This window comes from Triturus cristatus, chromosome 11 (genome assembly GCF_964204655.1).
Source record: "Triturus cristatus chromosome 11, aTriCri1.1, whole genome shotgun sequence".
NCBI lineage: Eukaryota > Metazoa > Chordata > Amphibia > Caudata > Salamandridae > Triturus > Triturus cristatus.
Window position 1 is genome coordinate 796,173,164 of NC_140594.1, and position 19,494 is coordinate 796,192,657.

At 44.7% G+C, this 19,494-nt stretch overlaps 1 protein-coding gene across 1 annotated transcript in view; it reads left to right on the forward strand.

Annotated features, from left to right (window-relative positions):
* Positions 1 to 19,494, forward strand: part of LOC146785455 (calcium-activated potassium channel subunit alpha-1-like) — a 1,319,298-nt gene that overhangs the window by 847,649 nt on the left and 452,155 nt on the right. The window contains exon 23 of the mRNA XM_085633050.1: positions 3,190 to 3,267. Within this exon, the coding sequence (XP_085489176.1) occupies positions 3,190 to 3,267 (78 nt within the window). The remainder of the gene's footprint in view (positions 1 to 3,189; positions 3,268 to 19,494) is intronic.

Sequence of the window (19,494 nt, forward strand, 5' to 3'; positions counted from 1 at the left end):
ATATTTTTGTAAGTCTATATTTTTGTAGTCGATATTATGTCAGTGATCCGCGTGTAGCTAGTATGGAAGTGCCACTTCTAGAAGTGGGCACTTCGGTGTGCAGTGTAAAATGTGTGCCTTGTCGCGTGATTGGCTGGCTGAGGTCATGTGACGGGCTAGGGATTCCCCAGAGTCAGGAGGAGTCACCCGGTGGTGAATAGGGAGATTAGCATGCTGATGGCTGGGGAGGAGTGCACCTTGGACCTGAATAGGGCAGGGCTTTCCCCACACAATGCTGGCTTCGCCCCCTGTGGTGCGACTGACGACCCTAGCCCTGCCAGTGAATAGAGTGAGGGGCTGAGCACATTAAGGGTGCTCCCCAACCAGCTGCGACTGGTTTTCCCCCTCACCCTGAACCAAGAACAAAGGGTTTTACTGTATAAAAATGGGGCTGTGTCCCCACAGAAACTGTTCTCTGCCAGGATCGTACCTGAGGGGGGCTGCTGCTGCTGCCGCTGGACCAGAGGACCGCCACTTGGACTACCTCCCTGCCTGGAGGCCCAGTGAGCTGGCTCTGGATCCAGCCTTGCCCCCCACCCCTGCCCTGCTGCATGCAGGGAAGAACTTTGCTGGACTTTGTGGTTACTGGCACCTCTAAGTGCCTGGAAGCGCTTTTCTTTCCCCCAAAGCGCTTTGATTTGCCTGAAGCGCTCAGGAGCGCTTTATTGCTGAAAGCCGGTGCCCACCCGGCGTTTGCCCCGTCTTTTCCGATCGAGCGGGAGCCACCCCGCTTATTTAATTATTTAATTGGCGGGTGCCTACCCCGCATTGTGGTGTGCTTGCGGGTGCCCACCCCACTTATTTGAGTATTCTTACGGCGGGTGCCCACCCCGCCGTATACCGCATCTACGAGGGAGCCCACCCCTCTTGTGATGGGGGAAAATCACCGCTGCAGCCCGGTTCCGGATGACAGGAAGTCAGGCAGAGTTCGTGGTGACCTGGGCGGGGCCTCGGCCGGAAGCCGGAAGTCTACGGGAGCCCACCCCGTGCTCCGGCAAGCGAGAGGAGACTGCGAGAGCTGAGCAGACGGAGTAGTGCAGGCTCCGTGTCCATCCCGTGCCGGCCGCTGCCCGACGCCACCGCAGAAGCCCAGCGGGAGCACCCTGGAGCCAAGGTGAGGCGTCCTTGGGTGTAGAGTCCCCGTGGGGCTGAGGGGGGCATGTGTGATTGAGAGCCTGCGAGGCTCCAAGGCTGTAGGGGGCAGTTCAGTTGTTTCTTGAGCCCCGAGAGGGCTCCGCCGACGTCTGGGGGCATTATTCTTTTTGAGTCCAGGAGAAGGACTCCAACGTTGGGGGCCATGTTTAACAGAGCCCACGAGGCTCCAACGATGGGGTGCCTTGGTTAGTTCAGAGCCGCGCTCGGCTCTGCAACGTGCTCGGGGGCATTATTTATTCCACGAGCCCCGTGAGGCTCCAACGAAGGAGCGCATATTGGTTTAGAGCGCATTGCGCACTCCAACCACGGGGGCAATACTTGCATAGAGCCCTGACAGGCTCTGGGGGGCATTTCGTGTTGTGGAGCCCAGAGGGGCTCAGGGGGCCACAAGTGTTGCGTATTTAGAGTCCAGGAGAGGCTCCAACCCCTGCCATATTTGTTTAAGAAGGCACAGTGGTGCCCCAGCATTTCTCCAGTTGCCCAGCACTTAGTGGGCAACTGCTACGTGTAGGTTGTGCTTTGTGCGCCCTGGTTTGCGCAGCCTGCGCAGGCGCGCCCTGACTTTACTGGACACAGGGTGTTTGAGCCCCGACAAGGCCAGTTGGCCTAGGGACTGCCACAGGTGGTGGCTAATGTGAGTTGGGCGCTGGTCTTCCTAACCTGCACCGCTGAATGTGTTTTTATGCGTCATGTGCTTTGTTTTACACCGCTGAATGTATTTTATGCATCATGTGTTTTCCTTCCCTACACCTCTGAATGTTATGCATCATGTGTTTATGTGCTTAGACCCCTACAGGTATTGTGATACTTAGGTGGTTGTTTGTTTTCTCCTAGTACAGGTGGTGCTAGTGAGGTCCTAGTTCCCTGCGTGACATTCCCCTAAGGTGGTTAGGGTTGCGTAGGTGGTACCTGATACCAGTAGTTACTGGTTGTGTGCTATATATGTTATTTTGTGCTACAGTAATTTTATTCCTATGTTCTAAGTGCTATTTCTAAAAAGTGCTAATTCCTGACAGTGGTCCATGTTGCCCTGTCCCCTGTACATCTAATCCCTTGTTAATTCTGCCCGTGCCTGTTGGCACATTGTAAAGTGTGTGTTTTTATCTAATGTGTTTTGGTAATACAAAGGTTATTTTTATAGAATACCTTGTGTGGAGTTTCCTTTGTGGTGGGCCTTGTGTGTTGTTGCTGGATGCGCGCGCAAACGCTTTACACATCGCCTCAGAGATAAGCCTGACTGCTCGTGCCAAGCTACCAAGGGGGTGAGCAGGGGTTATCTTTGGCGTGTAACTTCCTTGCCCTGACTAGAGTGGTGGTTTCTGCCTGGCTTTGGCGCAAGTCCTAGCCAACCAGAAATCCCATTTCTAACAACAGTCAACTCTCGAATTTCCCCTAGATAAAAATCCACATTCTCACACGGCCCAATTCTAGTATTTTCGATATGATTGTAATGGGGCCTGAGTTTAAAAATGTCACACATTTATGTACAATTAAAACCTTTTTTGGGTTTTTTTTTTTGTTAATTAAAAAGGACACTGCTTCCTATTCTGTTAAATGGCAATACATTGTAAAGCTATTTTATCTCAAGTCTGAATAAAATATTTTGTGAAATTGTGTTTTTTTATACAACCGTAACCAAGTCATAGAGTTAGCTGGCTAATACAGATATTTTGATGTATAAAACCAGCCTGATTTGCTGTTGAAAATCTTGTAACAGGCAATTTGGGAACTGGAGTCAATTCGATGTATAGTAAGTTGTGATCAAGGTTAACGTTCGAATTTGAAATTTTGTTTTCCAAGTGAATGCTTTTTAACTAAAACGGAATGGTTTTTAAAAGTACGTTTACAGCTATGTGCCTAATACTAATAAAAATTCCTGTCTTTTGGATTTAGTTAATTGATTACTTTTGGTCTTGACTGACTTTAACAATGTGTAATCATGCTAAGCACTACATTTTCTTCAACCAACCTAGGCGTGAAACGACATACATGGAGGAAAGTAAGGAGACAATGCTGGACTCTTCTGGACTGTTCCATTTGTGCAAGGCTCTGCCCTGGGACAGAGCACAACTGGTAGGTGAGAGTACCCAACATAACCTACATTAAGGCAGGGACAACAAGTTTCTTTCTATTACTTTGCCTCAAAAATATATAATTACAGTTTGCTATAAAAAAGCAAAACAGTCACTCGTAATTGCGGGATAGAGACCAATTATCAATACCCAGACATTTTGTATGATTTAGATACTTATTTGTGCGTATCTGTTGTCATTTTCATTAAGTGAAAACATTGTAGTTTTTAAAATACACAGCCATTTCTGCTTAGTAACATAAGGCCTTTGTTGGCTTCATTTGATCATATTGGAAAGTAGATGCCACTGTTGGTCTCTCACAATCAGTGCAGCTGCTGGTCTGTAGTGGAAACTTTAAGGAAATGTTGCCAAGGAGGAGTGGTGAGAGTGTTGTGTTTGCAACTACTAGGTAACCCAGCCTTACCAAGAAAGATTTTTAATATGTGGAGAGAGAGAGATTTGCGGATGGAAGACAAACAGTGGGTTTGCAACCCTTTTCTGTCCCCACCATTAACCTCTCATTAACTAGGTCCTCCCAGGTTCTTCCATCCATCCTATTTCATTTAATCTTCATCTCGTTCATTTGTCTTTTTTCATGCTGTCATTATTTTTTCTATTTAATTCAATGTCGATGTCCATAACATCCGGTATACCTGAAAAGAATCAGGCAACATTTAAAGGCCTCTAAGAGTACTCTCAGTCATGGATGAACAACTATTGCTCAGTGATTAATTTGTAAAAAGTTAAGTGCTAGGACCAAAAGTATTTCTTGGGAGTCCACTGCAGCTGGCACTGCCCTGCTCCTGCCACTACTGCCAAATGCCAGTGACAGCACTACCGACCAGCTAGTTTTTAAAAAGTACATTAATGAGGAATTCTGTTGAAAATAAATGTGCACATAGTGCCATCATGTGGTTGATAAATATGTGGCAATGTTTAGAAAAAAGTGCAGGTGCCGAGCACCGACAAACAATGGCGCAAATTAAGTACTGCTATAACTCATAGCTTGACGGCAAAGCAAGATTGCACTTCAAACTATAGGACCTTCGTAGAGTGCTAGAATCTCAAATGACACCCTCAAGTTGATTCTAGAGAACCTCGGGGATACAAAGGTAATGGGATTTTAGAGAACCTGGGAGGTACAAAGGTAATGGGCAATCCTCATGACGAATATATGACTGGTAGGTTTCTGCTCTAGGGGATGGATATTTATTTACAGATCTCTGGAATGTCAGGAACTTCCTTTTCAAACAATGACTTGCAGGAATTAGCAATGTTGAGCAGGCTAGGCTAACTTTTAGAGATTGATGGAGGTACAGGCACACAGATACAGTTAACACTTAAATAACATAGAATAATGAAATTCTCCATTGCATCTTAGTTCGATAACAAAGAGAAGGGGGGTAAGGTTTGGCCACCATAAAAGATGGTCACCTCCTCGTAAAGATCCTTGGGGATGGAGGCTTTACAGATGAGCTTGCTGTGCTTCATGCGGCTCTCTTCTCCCCAACAACAATGCACTGGCATGGGGGCGAGAGGACGCATCAGCAGGGATGGCAGGGTCTGATGTAGAGACTGCTTCTTCTGCTCGATGACCCAACCCAGTGCCTTCATCCCAATATGTTGGAGCTGCTGTAATGACCTGCATTGGCACCCATATTGTTGAGTCCCCCCCGGGGGGGCGCAATGCTTCTGCTTCACTACCCACCTGTAGAGCAACATCAGGAGCATTTCCTGTTCCCCCGGTCCTCGACCTGGCAGCTCCACTTACCTGAGGCCGCATTGGAAATCAGGAGGTAGGCACCGGACTTCTCCCACAGACTTTTTTCGCCCACCTAGGCCTCATCTTCCTGCGACTGCCTTAAGGGCAGGACTCTGTGATGCAGCGGGGATGGCACAGACATTGTTGGCCTGGGCCAGCTCTGCATACGTCTGTGATCTCCACCATCTGAATACATGTTAGCACAGCCTTCTGCTTGCTGATCATACCTAAGACATCCCTTGCTGAGCCCATCTTTGACTGTTTATTACCTCAGGCAGACACTGTGAATGAGGGTTCGAGCCCGCCTTATGTTGCAGGGGAGATGCCATGCCTCCATAGACTTTGGATGGCCTGATGGGTGACTTCATTAGAAGATGGATAGGCCCCCCTGTCCTGTGACTTGCTTGGTTGGATGGTCTATTGGCTTGTGGGGAAGCCACCACGAGATGTACTTTAGGTGATTGGTGGGGCACACTTCTTGCCCCTAACCTCTACACTAGCCACAGTGATTCAACAATGGTTACACTTCCCTACTGTACAGGCATCCCCTACAATTCCTTACAGTGCCACCATCCGCGGGGTGCAGTGGGTAGAGTATACAAGCCCTGAGTGTAGCCACTACCACTGTGTGATCTGTTTCATTCCAGCATCATTGCCCCATTGGGCATCTGGTGATCGACCCTCCTCTATGCTGGCATCAGCCCCAGAGTGCGCTGGGCAATGGCCTCCAGAAAGGCCAGAAGACAATTGCTCTTTACTGAAGTGGTAGGAGAGAGAAAATAACCACCAGTATCTCTCGACACCACCATGGAGGCCATCCTTCGAGAAATCATACTGTGGGTGCCACTCTGGGAAATATTGACTCCAAAATGTTCGATCTCTCTTCTGAGTCAAATCCACTCGACCTGAAATTGGACTCTTCCACTGTCAAGTGGAGAACTTGGAAAAAAGAGTGGCAGTGCTGGAAAGTAAACCGGCTCCATCTGTGTTCTGGAACGCTGACAGTTGGCATCCCTGGTAGAAAGTGGTGGATGATGGGGCTCAGAGGGACAATGTCCGTCTTTATGGTGTCCCCGAGAATATGGACAGAGGAGACATTAAACGTTTCCTTTTGGATCTGATCCCGTGCCTCACTGGCCTCTTCTTTGACCCAATTGTGGAGTTTCAGCGAGCGCAATGGTTTCCAACCTTCTGACCCACCACTAGAGACAAAGAAAGACACATAATAGCCTGCCTACTTCATCACAAAGAGACTCTTCAGCTCTTGATGGCAGTATGTCAGCACGGTCCGTATGACACAGACTCTCAGAAAGTTCACATAACTGAAAATGTTCTAAGGAAACCAACAACCAAACAGCCAACAACCAAATTAGGGGAGAGGATGTGGCCTAATGGCTAGAGCGGTTAACCTTGAAGCTGGGGAACTGGGTTCAGGGTTCGGAAGTGGTGCTCAACATCCTGTGATTCTGGGCAAATCACCTAATCTTCCGTGCCTAACAAAATAAATGTATCATCTGTTACACAACTGGTGCTCATGTGAAGCGTTCTGATACCTTCAAGTCGAGTTCACGCTATATAAAACAACAAAAAAATGAAACTTAAAGCCTTCTTGTTCCTGAGACCACAACTGTGGTAGCTTGACATCAAATATGTTTTTTTTTCATCCTCTACAATGTGGATTACCAAATATGGCCGATCACAACTTTCCATTGGGCCAAGGACCTGCAGCACTTCCTCAAGAGCTTTGTTGAAACTGGCATAGACACCCATGTACCCCCTCTGGAGCTCCCTTCTTCTTCTCACCGCAGGTCACAGCATCAGCAATCCCAACAGGGCAGGATTCAGGACAGACTTTTGAAAAACAATCCGACGGTGAGAAAGTGCTTCAAAAATGTTGTTGAACTTCTCCAGGACTTGACTAGAGACAAATCTCGATCCCCGCTCAAGTCTGCCTTTGTGAGCAGGGAAACCACGATTGGATGACAATGAGCTGGTAGTAGTCACCTGAGAAGCTGGACCCAGATGAGTATCATGCACAGTTTGTGCATTATTGACTCTTTTGACGATGGTTGCACTGTTGTTCTTTTATCGTTGAGAATTTGCCTGCCCTCATCCTTCCACACACACCCTTCTCATCCTCCAGACTCCCTCCCCTGAGACTGATTTGTCTCCTGTTTATGTGTGGGCTGCCTTGGCCCCTGTTGTTGTTGTGGCCTCCCTCCATGGTGACCCTGATGGGCCCAGAAAGCCCTTTCCTGCTCCCTCTATTCTTCCCTTACTATCTCCCCCTGCCCGCCCCTTCTTCCCACAACACTTCTCCTGCCCTCATGTACTGGACCTGACTGTCCAGTGCCCCCTCTCCACCCCGCTCACCAAGCCCCTCAGCAATGAGAAGGGAACCGTCCTCTCATTGGGGCTGCCCCTGGCCCTACACAGCTTTGTGCTCATCCACTGGTCTTCCGTGGGCCGATATCCCTCATAGTTTTAATTTCTGACCTTCCCTGCCTAAACCTCCCCACCTTCCCTTGCTCTCCCTCAAGCAGCCCATTCCCCTACCTTATCCTCTCCCCTTGCCCTCTCTCCCTTGCAGTGAGTGCCTGCATGCTGGACCAGCTCGGGTCCACCTGAGTATTTCCTTGTGTGCCCCCCTCAAGTAGTGCAGCCCAGCTTGTTTCTTTATCGCCTGCTCCTCTTACCATCCCTGTCCATTATCACACATACTTGCCTGTTCGCCACTTTCACTACGAATGGTGAATTTGTGATGTATCCCTGTGGTAGCTGAACTCCTAGTCTTAAGATTGTAACCTTCAATCTCGGTGCATGTCAGCAGCTCCCCTTGTACAAAAGCAATGCCGGCTCCTGCAGTAGGCGGGGAGCCGGCGGGACCGTGGGGGCATTGGCGCTCCCCCCACGGTCCCCGTCACAGAGGCCAGGCCCCAGGGGATGGGGTCCCCAGGGTAAGAAGTGGCCCCCCTCCCCGCAATAAAATAAATGAAACATACAAAAAAAGAAATGCCAGCCCTGGGGGATAGGGTTCCCAGGGCCATAATTGGCCTGAAGAGGGGGCCATGCGGCCCCATCTAAAGTATTAAATATTTTTTTTTTAAAGACTGGCCATGCCCCGGGGGATGGGGTCCCCGGGGCCGAAAGTGGCCTCGGAAGGGGGGCCCCGCGGCCAGGGGGAGTGTTTGCACACTTGTTAAGTCAGGCCCAGCCATCTCCCTGCACCACTGTGCAAACGCGCCCCCTGGCGCATTGTACGTTGGGGAATTAAGTCCCCTTGAATCCTGAGGGTCCCTGGGGACCAGCTAGCCCACCAGGTACCTCCAGTAAGCGCCAGAAGCAGTGTTTGCAGTGTGGTGTAAAAAGGGGCATGGCCTCGGAACACCTCTGTGGCGCTTACTGGAGGTACCTGGAGGGCTGGTTGGCCCCCAGGAACCCTCAGGATTCAAGGGGATTTAATCCTCCAACTTACAACTCGCCAGGGGGCGTATTTGCACAATGATGCAGGGAGGGGGCGGGCCTGACATAACAAGTTAGCAATCCTGCTGTGTGGGACTTACTGGAGGTAATAAAAGGGGTAGTTGGTCCCCAAGGTTGATGTTGGGGGCTTACTACCCCTCCTGTTACCTCCAGTAAATCCCACACAGTGGGATTGCTAAAAGGTGTTTGGAGGCCACGCTCACCTTTCTCCACCACTCTGCAAACATGACTGCTATATTATGGTTAGAAATTAGCATTTAAAAATCCTTTGAAATTCACTGAAAAAACCATAGGTTTCAGGGACGTTATAGTTAGAAATTAGCATTTAAAAAACCTTTGAAATTCAATGAAAAAATAGGTTTCAGGCACGTTATAGTTAGAAATTAGCATTTAAAAAACCTTAGAAATTCACTGAAAAAACCTTAGGTTTAAGGGACGTTATAGTTAGTTTGACATTTCTCTCGTACAAAACCATATAAATTGCCCCATTATAGTTAGTTCAGCTAATTATAACTCGCGCACCTGCAATGCACTTCTGATGACGTCAATTATTACATCATTCATGACATGGTCAGTGACATCACTGAAAACATCACTGATGACATCTCAAATGACATCACTGATGACATCATCCCGTGACTGTGTGTTTCTGTAAAGCTTACATTTGTTTTATATATATATGCCAAGGTATATTGAAGAATGAGTGGGTGTATAAGTGTGTGAATGGAGTCTTTTGTAGGTGCGTGACTGATTGTATAAGTAAGTGATTAAACATGTCTTACTGTGCGTGGGTTAGTGACTAAACTGTGTGAATGTCTGTATCAGTCTGTCTGTTGTTGTGTAAGCTGCTGCATGCGTTGGTCAGTAACTACATCAGTGTCTATATGGGCTATTTATTGGTTGCCTGAGTATTTGTATGAGTGCCTGAGTGTGTGTGTGGGTGGGTGGGAGGTGTGTGATTCTGTGCATAGATGTGTGAGTGGTTGATTCACTGGGTGTATGGGTTCAAGAGCGCATGTGCAAACAGCTGTATGGTGGGTGAGTGTGTGTATGGGTGTGTTGGTGAGAGGATTGATGTCTCAGTGGTCCATGTCCAAGTGACTATATATGTAAAAGGCAGTGTATATGAGAGTTGGAGTATATAAATCACTATACGTGAGAGTCAGTGATTGTGAGAGTGGCTGTATGGATGTGTGTGTACCTGTATCAGTGATTGTATAAGATAGTAAGTATGCGTTTGTTTCTGTTTGAATAAGTGATGTGGTGTGTGTATAACTGTATTGGTCAGTAAATGGAAGTGTGATTGATTCTTTGCATGACTGACTAGCTGTGTGAGTAACTCCATGGATGAGTGGTGGTGTGTGAGTGTCTGTATAGGTGTATGAGTGCTTATGATAGTGTTGTATTGATGAGTGACTGCATGTATGAGTGACTTCATGGGTGAATGAGTGGATGTGGGTGTAGAACTAGGAATCAGTGAGTGTGCATGTAGTAACTGTTATTGGTGTGTCGATGGTTTCGAAAATGATAGTCTCTATTTTACAGTGGGTGTATCAAAGGTTATATTAGAGTGTGAGGAGGTGCATCAGATATTCACATGGATGATGTCATCAGTGATGTCATCAGTGATGTCATTTGAGATGTCATCAGTGATGTCACTGACCATGTCATGAATGATGTAATATGTGACGTCAACAGAAGTGCATTGCGGGTGCGCGAGTTATAGTTAGTTGAACTAACTATAATGGGGCAATTTCTATGGTTTTGTACGATAGAAATGTCCAACTAACTATAACGTACCTGAAACCTATGGTTTTTTCAGTGAATTTACAAGGTTTAAGTGCTAATTTCTAACTACAACGTGCCTGAAACCTATGGTTTTTTTCAGTGAATCTCAATGGTTTTTTAAATGCTAATTTCTAACTATAACATCCCTGAAACCTATGTTTTTTTCAGTGAATTTCAAAGGTTTTATAAATGCTAATTTCTAACTATAACATACCAGTCATGTTTCCAGAGTGGTGGAGAAAGGTGGGCGTGGCCTCTTAAACACCTCTTAGCAATCCCTCTGTGTGGCATTTACTGGCGGTAACAGGAGGAGTAGTTAGCCCCCAAAGTCAAACTTGGAGGCCAACTATCCCTTTTATTACCACCAGTAAGTCTCACACAGCAAGATTGCTAACTTCTTACCTCAGACCCGCCCCCTCCCTGCACCACTGTGCAAATGTTCCCCCTAGGATGTTGTATATTGGGAATTACGTACTATTGAATCCTGAGTGTCCCTGGGGGCCAACTAGCCCACCAGATAACTCCAAGAAGCGGTCACAGGGCTGTGTTGCAGATTGGTGTTCTGAGGCCTTGCCCCTTTTTACACCTCTCTGCAATGCACCTCATGGGCGCTTTCTGGAGGTATCTGGTGGGCTAGTTGGACCCAAGGGACCCTCGGGATTCAAGGGGACTTAATCCCCCAACTTACAATGCACCAGAGGGCCCGTTTGCACAGTGGTGCAGGGAGGGGGCGGAGACTGATGTGACAAGTGTGCAAACATACCCTGTGGCGCATTTTAAGTTTGGGGATTAAGTCCCCTTGAATCCTGAGTGTCCCTGGGGTCCAACAAGTCCACCAGGAACCTCCAGTAAGCGCCACAGGGCTGTGTTGCAGAGAGGTGGTCTGTGGCCACCCCCCTTTTTAGACCTCTCTGCAACGCAACTCTGTGGTGCTCACTGGAGGTACCTGGTGGGCTAGTTGGCCCCAGGGACCCTCAGGATTATAATTTCAGCGGGATTCACGACCCCATCGCAATTTCTGCCAAAATTATTTTAAAAAATGCTTTTTTTGGCCCTGGGCGTTCTTGTGGAACACCCTGAGCAGGCCTAGGGGGTCAAGGTGTTTCTACCCTGCCCCCTTTTCTTCTTTTTTTATCTTTTTACTACTGTTTTCTTGTGACTCGGTTCTACCAAATCACAAGTTGGCTGCCAACACTTCCTGTTTTGGAGTGTTGGCAGACAATTAGAATAAAAGCTCGTGGTCGAGAGGGTTCGCAAACCCACCGCGGCCATAGATATCAAAACTCTTTCTTTTTCTAATTTCACAGGAACTACTGAACGGATCTACCCCATTTAACAAAAAAAGGACTCTTTCTGAACCAAGGGCTACCTTTTTGCCAAATTTGGTGTAATTCCGTTCAGCAGTTCGGGCTGTAGCTTTGTCTAAAGTTTCCTATGGAAAATAACATGGAGAAAACGCGTTTTGGGCCCCCCCTTTTTTCTCTGCGAATCACCCCGAAACTTTCAAGACAGGAGTTGACCGGAGCGCCCCACTAGTTTTGAAAATTTCGCGAAGATTCGTCAAACAATGCCAAAGTTATTGGGAAAACAAAAAACGCTTTTCCTATGGAAACTAGGTCCTAACTATAACTACCTACATATATGCAAATAACATCAAATCTATTTAAAAAAAACCCATTCTATTATAAATTAAAACATTAAACTATTTAAACATCTTTTAACTTAAATTTCCCACTCCAGTCAGTGCAACAGTAAGGAAAGTGTTTTGATAGTGGAGGGGTAAAAATTACTATTCCCACTCAAATGTGTGCAACACTAGGGAAAGTGTTGCATAGCAAATAAGTAAAGATTACTATTTCCACTCCAGTGAGTGCAACAGTAGGGAAAGCGTTGGATAGTGGAGGCATAAAAATTGCTAATCCCACTCCAATTAGTGCAACAGTAGGAAAAGTGTTGGATAGCGGAGAGGTAAAAATCACTTTTTCCACTCCATTGAGTGCAACAGTATGGAAAGTGTTGGACAGGGGAGGGTTAACATTTACTATTCCCACTCCAGTCAGTGCAACAGTAGGGACAGTGCTAGATAGCGGAGGGGTAGAAACTACTATTCCCACTCCAATGAGTGCCACAGAAGGGAAAGTGTTGAATAGTGGAGGGGTAAAAATTACTATTCCCACTCCAGTCAATGCATCAATAGAGCAAGTGTTGGATTGCAGAGGGGCAACATTTACTATTCTCACTCCAGTCAGTTCAAAATGAAAAACAAAGAAAATGTCATCAACAGAATAAAATTTTTTTTTGAGATAGTAAGAACAAAAATATATAAATGTGTTAATGAAAATAAAAATTGATTTTATATTAAAACATTTAAAAAATACGTATTATAATGGTAAATACATATCACAAATAACTAAAATATTATATTAAATAAAATAAAAAAATAATTTTGAAACAAATAAATATTTTTATTTAGAAATTATTTATTACCAAAAACATGAACTATTACTTAAATTTAGTCTATTGACTGCCTAGCCTACAACACCACACAACTCAAATTGAAAAAACATCTATTTGCTTGATTAACATAATGAGTTATTAATTAAACAAATATTATTAATTAAAAAACAAATTAAAAAACATAACATTTAATTAACTTCCCACCCTTTACACCTATAATCCTCACAACCCACACATAAAATTAACATGTAAATAAAAAAATTATTACACTGTTACATTTTTTTTCAATTAAATAACTAATAGTATTTAGCAACTAAAATTACTCCCCACCCTGCACCCCTATAAACCCAAAACCCAAACACAAAAAAGTAATGATGCAATTACCCTAATTATTCAATATTAATTATCAACTAATTAAAAATATATTACTTCCCACCCTGTACCCCTAAAATCCCCACAACCCATAACTAAAATTTATTACACAATTTCTATATTTAATTGTCAGATAATTAATTAATATTGATTACCAATTAATTAATTAATTACAAATAAATTACTTCCCACCTTTACCCCTACAAACCCCACAACCTGCACCTAAAATATACCCCCAAAAATTAAAAACACAACATTATAAAATCTCAATTAAGTTCATTTTATTAAATAAAAAATATTCATTACTTTATTATAATTAAATTACTTCCCACTCTATTCCCCTATAAACCCACAACCCACTTGAAGAACCAGAACCAATTGGGCCTGGCGGCGCAAGGTACGCCTTAATCTCCTGGGTTCTCCTGCTTCAGCTAACAGAGACACGGGGACACTCTGTCGGCGTAAAAGATCAGATTTTATTAGCTGCAGCTAGTACAGTTGTCCTAGAAGTACACACGGTATGTTCTCAGGAGACTGCCACTTCACTCCGTGGCGCACAATCTTTTATAGTACATAGGTGACATATACATTAATGAAGGACACACCTAAAACATACATGAAAAAGCAGTAGGAATAGTCTGAAAGAAAGTCAGAGCCAATAGGGAACTTCGGAAAACAAAAGTATCGAGTAACTCGAAGAAGCCTCTCCTCCAACTGTGTTTACCACCCCTCCCACAGGTTAAGGTATTAACATGTCTGTAACTGACTTGCAGGTGGCGAGATACGTTCGTGTGTTTTGGAGGACAGTTGTGAAACAAGAGAATACGAGCAGAGGACAGCGAAGGCCAGAAGATGAGATAAAGTCAGAAGAGAATAGTGTGAACCAACAGATAGTTAGGACAGGGATTAGGAAAACCAGACAGGGATTAGTGTACTCGGCCAGTCTCTAACACCAGCTTTGTAAACAGAGGTACAAGGCTATTTTGACACAATATTGCAGGAAAAGCAGAAAAGACTACGTTCGTCGTGCTGCCTGAGTGAGGGCAACACAAAATGGTGGCGGAGCACAAAATTGCGGCTCAATGCGATCGTGATCGAAAATTGAATTTCCTCAGACCCTCCTTTTGCCAGAACTCAGGCAAGATACACAGACTCACATCAATCTGAGTCGATGTCGATGGCCATGAGGTCATCAAGCTGTTGCTGTAACATCATTCTAATATTCTCTGTTCTTTGTGTCTTAGGTTTTGGGATGCACATAGTAGCACAAAGGTCGCAGATGGCGGGACCACAGTGCATACAAAGACAACAAGAGAAAACAATGGCTAAAACCATACCAAGGAATGTTAGTATTTTCCAACCCCATTTGGACAGTAGTCCCCAAAACCACTCCAATAATGACCAATCTCCTTCGTCTTGATGAATCGACTCGGAGATTATATGTAATTTAGAGATAGCCTGGTATACTGTCGGAGCGTCATCAGGTATATAAATACAGCAACTCGATTTGATCAATTTACAGACTCCACCATGATCTGCAAGAATAACATCTAAGGCAACTCGGTTCTGTAAAGTCATAAGACGATCCGCCTGTAGTTCCGCTGTAATATTACTCAAAGCTCCTATGGTAGTCTCTACAACACGAACCAGTTGTCTCATATTCCTGCTGTTTGCCATAGGACCCCAAAAAGGAAGAAATCCTTTTTAGGAAGTCTCCTCCCTCTTGACCTGCTGTGTCTTTGGAATCAATAATTCCTCTGCCATATCCGTTTTTATGGAAATTTGAAGAAGCAGTGTATGTAGGGGGGAGAAGAAAAGCTATATAGCAAGTTCCAGAAAAACCAGTCGGCAACCACGTATAGGCTCTATCGTGACAGATGAAATACGTGCCCTGAGATGGCACTAATGGCGGCAAATTCTGAGAGGAGTGGATGTAAGTATGGGAACAAAAGCTTTTTCTCTGTTCGGGGTCAGTAGTTTGGCCATTTATTTGCAAACAGAAATTGCCTTGATAAGGTACAGTCCAAATTGGTGGAGACTTTCCTTGTTTAACCTTATCACTAAGGCTAGTGATATAATGAGTGACGTTCCAATTAGTATATGCTTTTCTCTCATCAGCAGAAATTTTACTATTTTCCATGATTTTAGCCATAGCTACCATTCGTTTTATCAATGAACTATGACTGAAATCTGGTCCACCAATATAAGAACTGACAGGTCGTTTAAATCGGCTTTGATAGGCGTTAGAGAAAATTACAAAATAAGCCCAAGCCCAAGAGAACGGAAGGACTAAATATGGCATTCCTTTTTCTGTGGTATGAGGCATTAGTCCACACCCAACTATCGGTTGTATTAATTACTAATTGGTGTTGGTGTAATAACTGAATAAACGAATTATTGTAATATTCGATTCTTCTAACGAGTTCATGTTGAGGAAGTGTATGAAACAGATGCGGAGAGATAGTAGAATAAGAAGGCTCGGAGATAGAAGAAGGGACAACTTTTTGCTGCATAGCGTAAACAATCCAACCTATACACGCCAATAAAATACACAATAATATGAAAATACATAAAGTTATACCACGACAACTGTATATTATTTTACAATGATTGTCTTTCATTTTGTTCCTTCTCTCTCTCTCGCCTAATGTAGTTTCCATCTTCAAAATGGATGCTCACGGCAATCTTCCTTAATCACTTGGTCACAATTGTCTGCCGTCCTATGACACTGCAAGTCCTGCAGGCCTATTGCCACTAATCAGGTCACAACCAAGACTCCTACTGTGACCCTGCAACCGGGATAGAACTACATAGAAGAGAGAATCTCAAGTTTTCTTCTTCAGTCTGGGTCTTAAATCGTAATGAGCCTTATCAGGTACAGTCTGATCCTGAAACAATGTTCGTGGATTTGTGGTATTCAGACGAAAATGTGGTGGTACAGCTTCTGGGAGAACGTCGTTGTTTTCTTTTTCCGACAATGTTCCATTCAAGCGTGCATCACTAAAAGGTATAAATCGTGGAACCTTCTCGCTCTCAGAGTCACTTATACCCTTGCGGACCCACTGATCAAAGGGCAAAGGCAAAGGAACCTTCTTGCAGTGCACGCCATGAATCCAGTTCTTATTTCCTTCAACCTTCACTGCTGTACGAGTAGTTAGGAGAACCTGACGGGGTTCTCTCCAGCGAGGCTCCAAATTCTTCGTCCTTTGGAAATTCTTCACACAAACCCAGTCACCTGGTTGGATGGAATGACCTGAGTCTGTGGAGGCCTCTGGCAAAGCGCTCTGAACCTGTTGATGGAGAACACGCAATTTAGTTGTGAGGTCGTGCAAATAATCAATCAACATTGGGTATGGCAAGTCTGAATACTTTTTAGGGCGAGGGACTCCCCATATATTAGCTGGGTGTCCGAAAACTATCTCATAAGGGCTAAGTCCCAAACGAGAATGCACAGCCGTTCTGGTGGATAGAAGAGCCAAAGGTAGTGCATCGGGCCAACTAAGGCCTGTACTGGCCTGTACTTCCGCAAGCTTGAGTTTTAGAGTGCCATTATAGCACTCCACTAGACCCGCTGACTGTGGATGGTTTGCCGCATGGAACTTCTGTTTTATACCAAGAACTGAACAAACTTTTTGCATGACTTGGCCCACAAATTCGCTCCCATTGTCACTCCAGACAATGCGTGGCAAACCAAATCTAGGGAAAAACTCCTTTAGAAGTACTTTGGCTGTAGATAAAGCAGTATTGTCTTTCAGGGGGTAAGCCTCTATCCATCTGGAAAAGGCAAATACCACCACTAGAACATATTTGAGATTGTTGCATCGTTCCATGTGAATGTAATCAATTTGCAACACTTCAAATGGATAGGTTGGAGGAGCAAAGTGACCTGCTGGAGTTGGGGTTCCCTTTCCTGGATTGTACATTAAGCAAATAATACAATGTTTTACTACATTGTCTGCACACTTTGGTATTCTTTCGTTTTGCCATACTGGAGCCAGAAGCTTGCATATTCCGTTCGCACTTAGGTGGGCTGGACCATGCGCCATAGTAACTACAGGTAGTACATAGGCATCTGGTAACAGCCAATGTTGGTGCTCAGACAATTCCACCCAACATCCCATCTCATCTAACATTCCTGTACTTTCTTTCCACCTACTTAATTCTTTCTCTGTAGCCTCTTCTTGAATTGATTTCACACTTTCTACTGTATCCTCATATATTCCTCTTTCTCCGACCCAATTTGCAGGGCCCGCAACATACATGCGACTTGTAGCATCTCTAGCTGTCTTTTTCGCTACCTCATCCGCAAATGCATTCCCGCGACCAACATCGTCAGTAATCTTCTTATGTGCATTACACTTCACAATTGCTATCTGGGTAGGCAAAGCAAGTGACTCAAGAAGGTCAGTCACCAACTGACCATGTTGTATCTTAGTGCCGTGGGAAGTAAGGAATCCCCTTTCTTTCCACAAATGTCCAAAATTGAACGCCACACCAAAAGCGTATTGGCTATCGGTGTACACGTTCACTCTTTTTCCTTTGGATAACACACACGCTCTGGTTAAGGCTATCAGTTCAGCTGCCTGAGCTGAATTATGTCTGATGCGTGCTGTTTCCACGACTGTATTCAAGGTAGTAACAGCATAGGCTGAAGTTGTTTCTCCATTAGGAAGCTTAAAACAAGAACCATCTACCCATAGCGTTCCATCCGGATTCACTAATGGCGTATCTGTTAAGTCAATTCTACCTTTTGTCTCTTCCTTAGTACGAAAGAAACAATCATGTTGTTCCTGAACACCTTTCTCTTCTGGAAGAGGCAACAGAGTAGCTGGATTTAAAGTATTACATTGTTTGATATGCACGTGACTAGCCAAAGGCGTCAGCTCATATCCAGACAAACGAGCACTCGTAAGATGCTGTGTTTTTGTTCTGTTTAGCAAAGTATCCACTGCATGTGGCACCATAACAATGAGAGTATTATCTAACACCACTCCAGCAGACTGTCGAATAGAAATTGCTGCTGCTGCTGTCGCTTTAAGACAACTAGGCTATGCTTTAGCTACTGGATCTAACGTAGCCGAAAAATAGGCACATGACCGCTGTTTATCTCCAAATCGTTGTGTTAAGACTGACAACGCACAACCTTCTCTTTCATGAACATAGAGCGTAAAAGGCTTGCTGTAATCAGGAGTACCTAGTACAGGAGCAGAACACAGAGCAGAACGTAAGTAGGTAAAACTCCTCTGACATTCGTCAGTCCATGGAAGGGGCTGAGGCGTATTTTTCAAAGTGAGTGCCAACAAAGGCTTGGCCAATAGAGAGAAGTTAGGGATCCACTGCCTACAATAGGAAGTAATGCCCAGAAAGGCACGTACCTCTCTTTGTTGGGATGGCACAGACATTCGCACAATTGCTTGGATACGTTCTGGGGTTAATTGTCTTCCCTCCTTTGATAAGAGATGACCCAAGTAGGTAACCTCTCGGCAAACATATTGTAGTTTAGAAGGTGAAACCTTGTGATTAAGATTGGATAAGTGTCGCAACAATGCAACCGTCACATTCTTACATATATCCTCTGAATCAGCAGCGATTAACAAATCATCCATGTACTGAATGAGAGCAGCACCAGACGGCAAGGAAAAAGCATCAAGATGACATTTCAAAGCTTGACTATAAATAGAGGGACTTTCACAATAGCCTTGAGGTGCGCTCTTGAACCGGAAGCTTCGGCCTCCAAGAGAGAAGCCACAAATATCCCTACTCTCTTCGGCGATGGGAATACTAAAGAAAGCATTTTTCAGATCGATAACAGAAAACCAAACTGCTGTAGAAGGTATCATTGTCAACAGTGCAGTGATATCTGGGACAACAGGAAACTGTGGTACAACAATTTTGTTTACCTCCCGAAGATCAATTACAAAGCGATAAACAGGAGGCTGAGAAGGATCAGTGCGTTTAAGAACAGGAAGAATAGGGCTATTACATATGTTACCTCTCGTTTCCTCAACCACATCTTTCTGAATCAAGTCATGAATGATTTCCAGAAGCGCTCTTTCACATTCAGTGGAAATTCTATATTGAGGAACACGTGGCAATTCAGCATTGGGCTTGAGAGTAACAACATAAGGTGGAATTTCAAGACAACCAACATCATTTGGACCCGTAGCCCAAAGCGTTGTAGGAAGAGAGAGCAATTCGGGTGGGAATTGATCTTTAGACAAGTACATTGGAGAAGTCAGTTTTTGTCCTAAAGTGAGATATACACCAGAAGGAGAACAAGATATTGTGGCATGCAATCTTTTTAATAGATCCAAGCCCAATAGATTCTCGCCGCAACCATTCGTTAAGAGAAGCAGAACTTCTAAA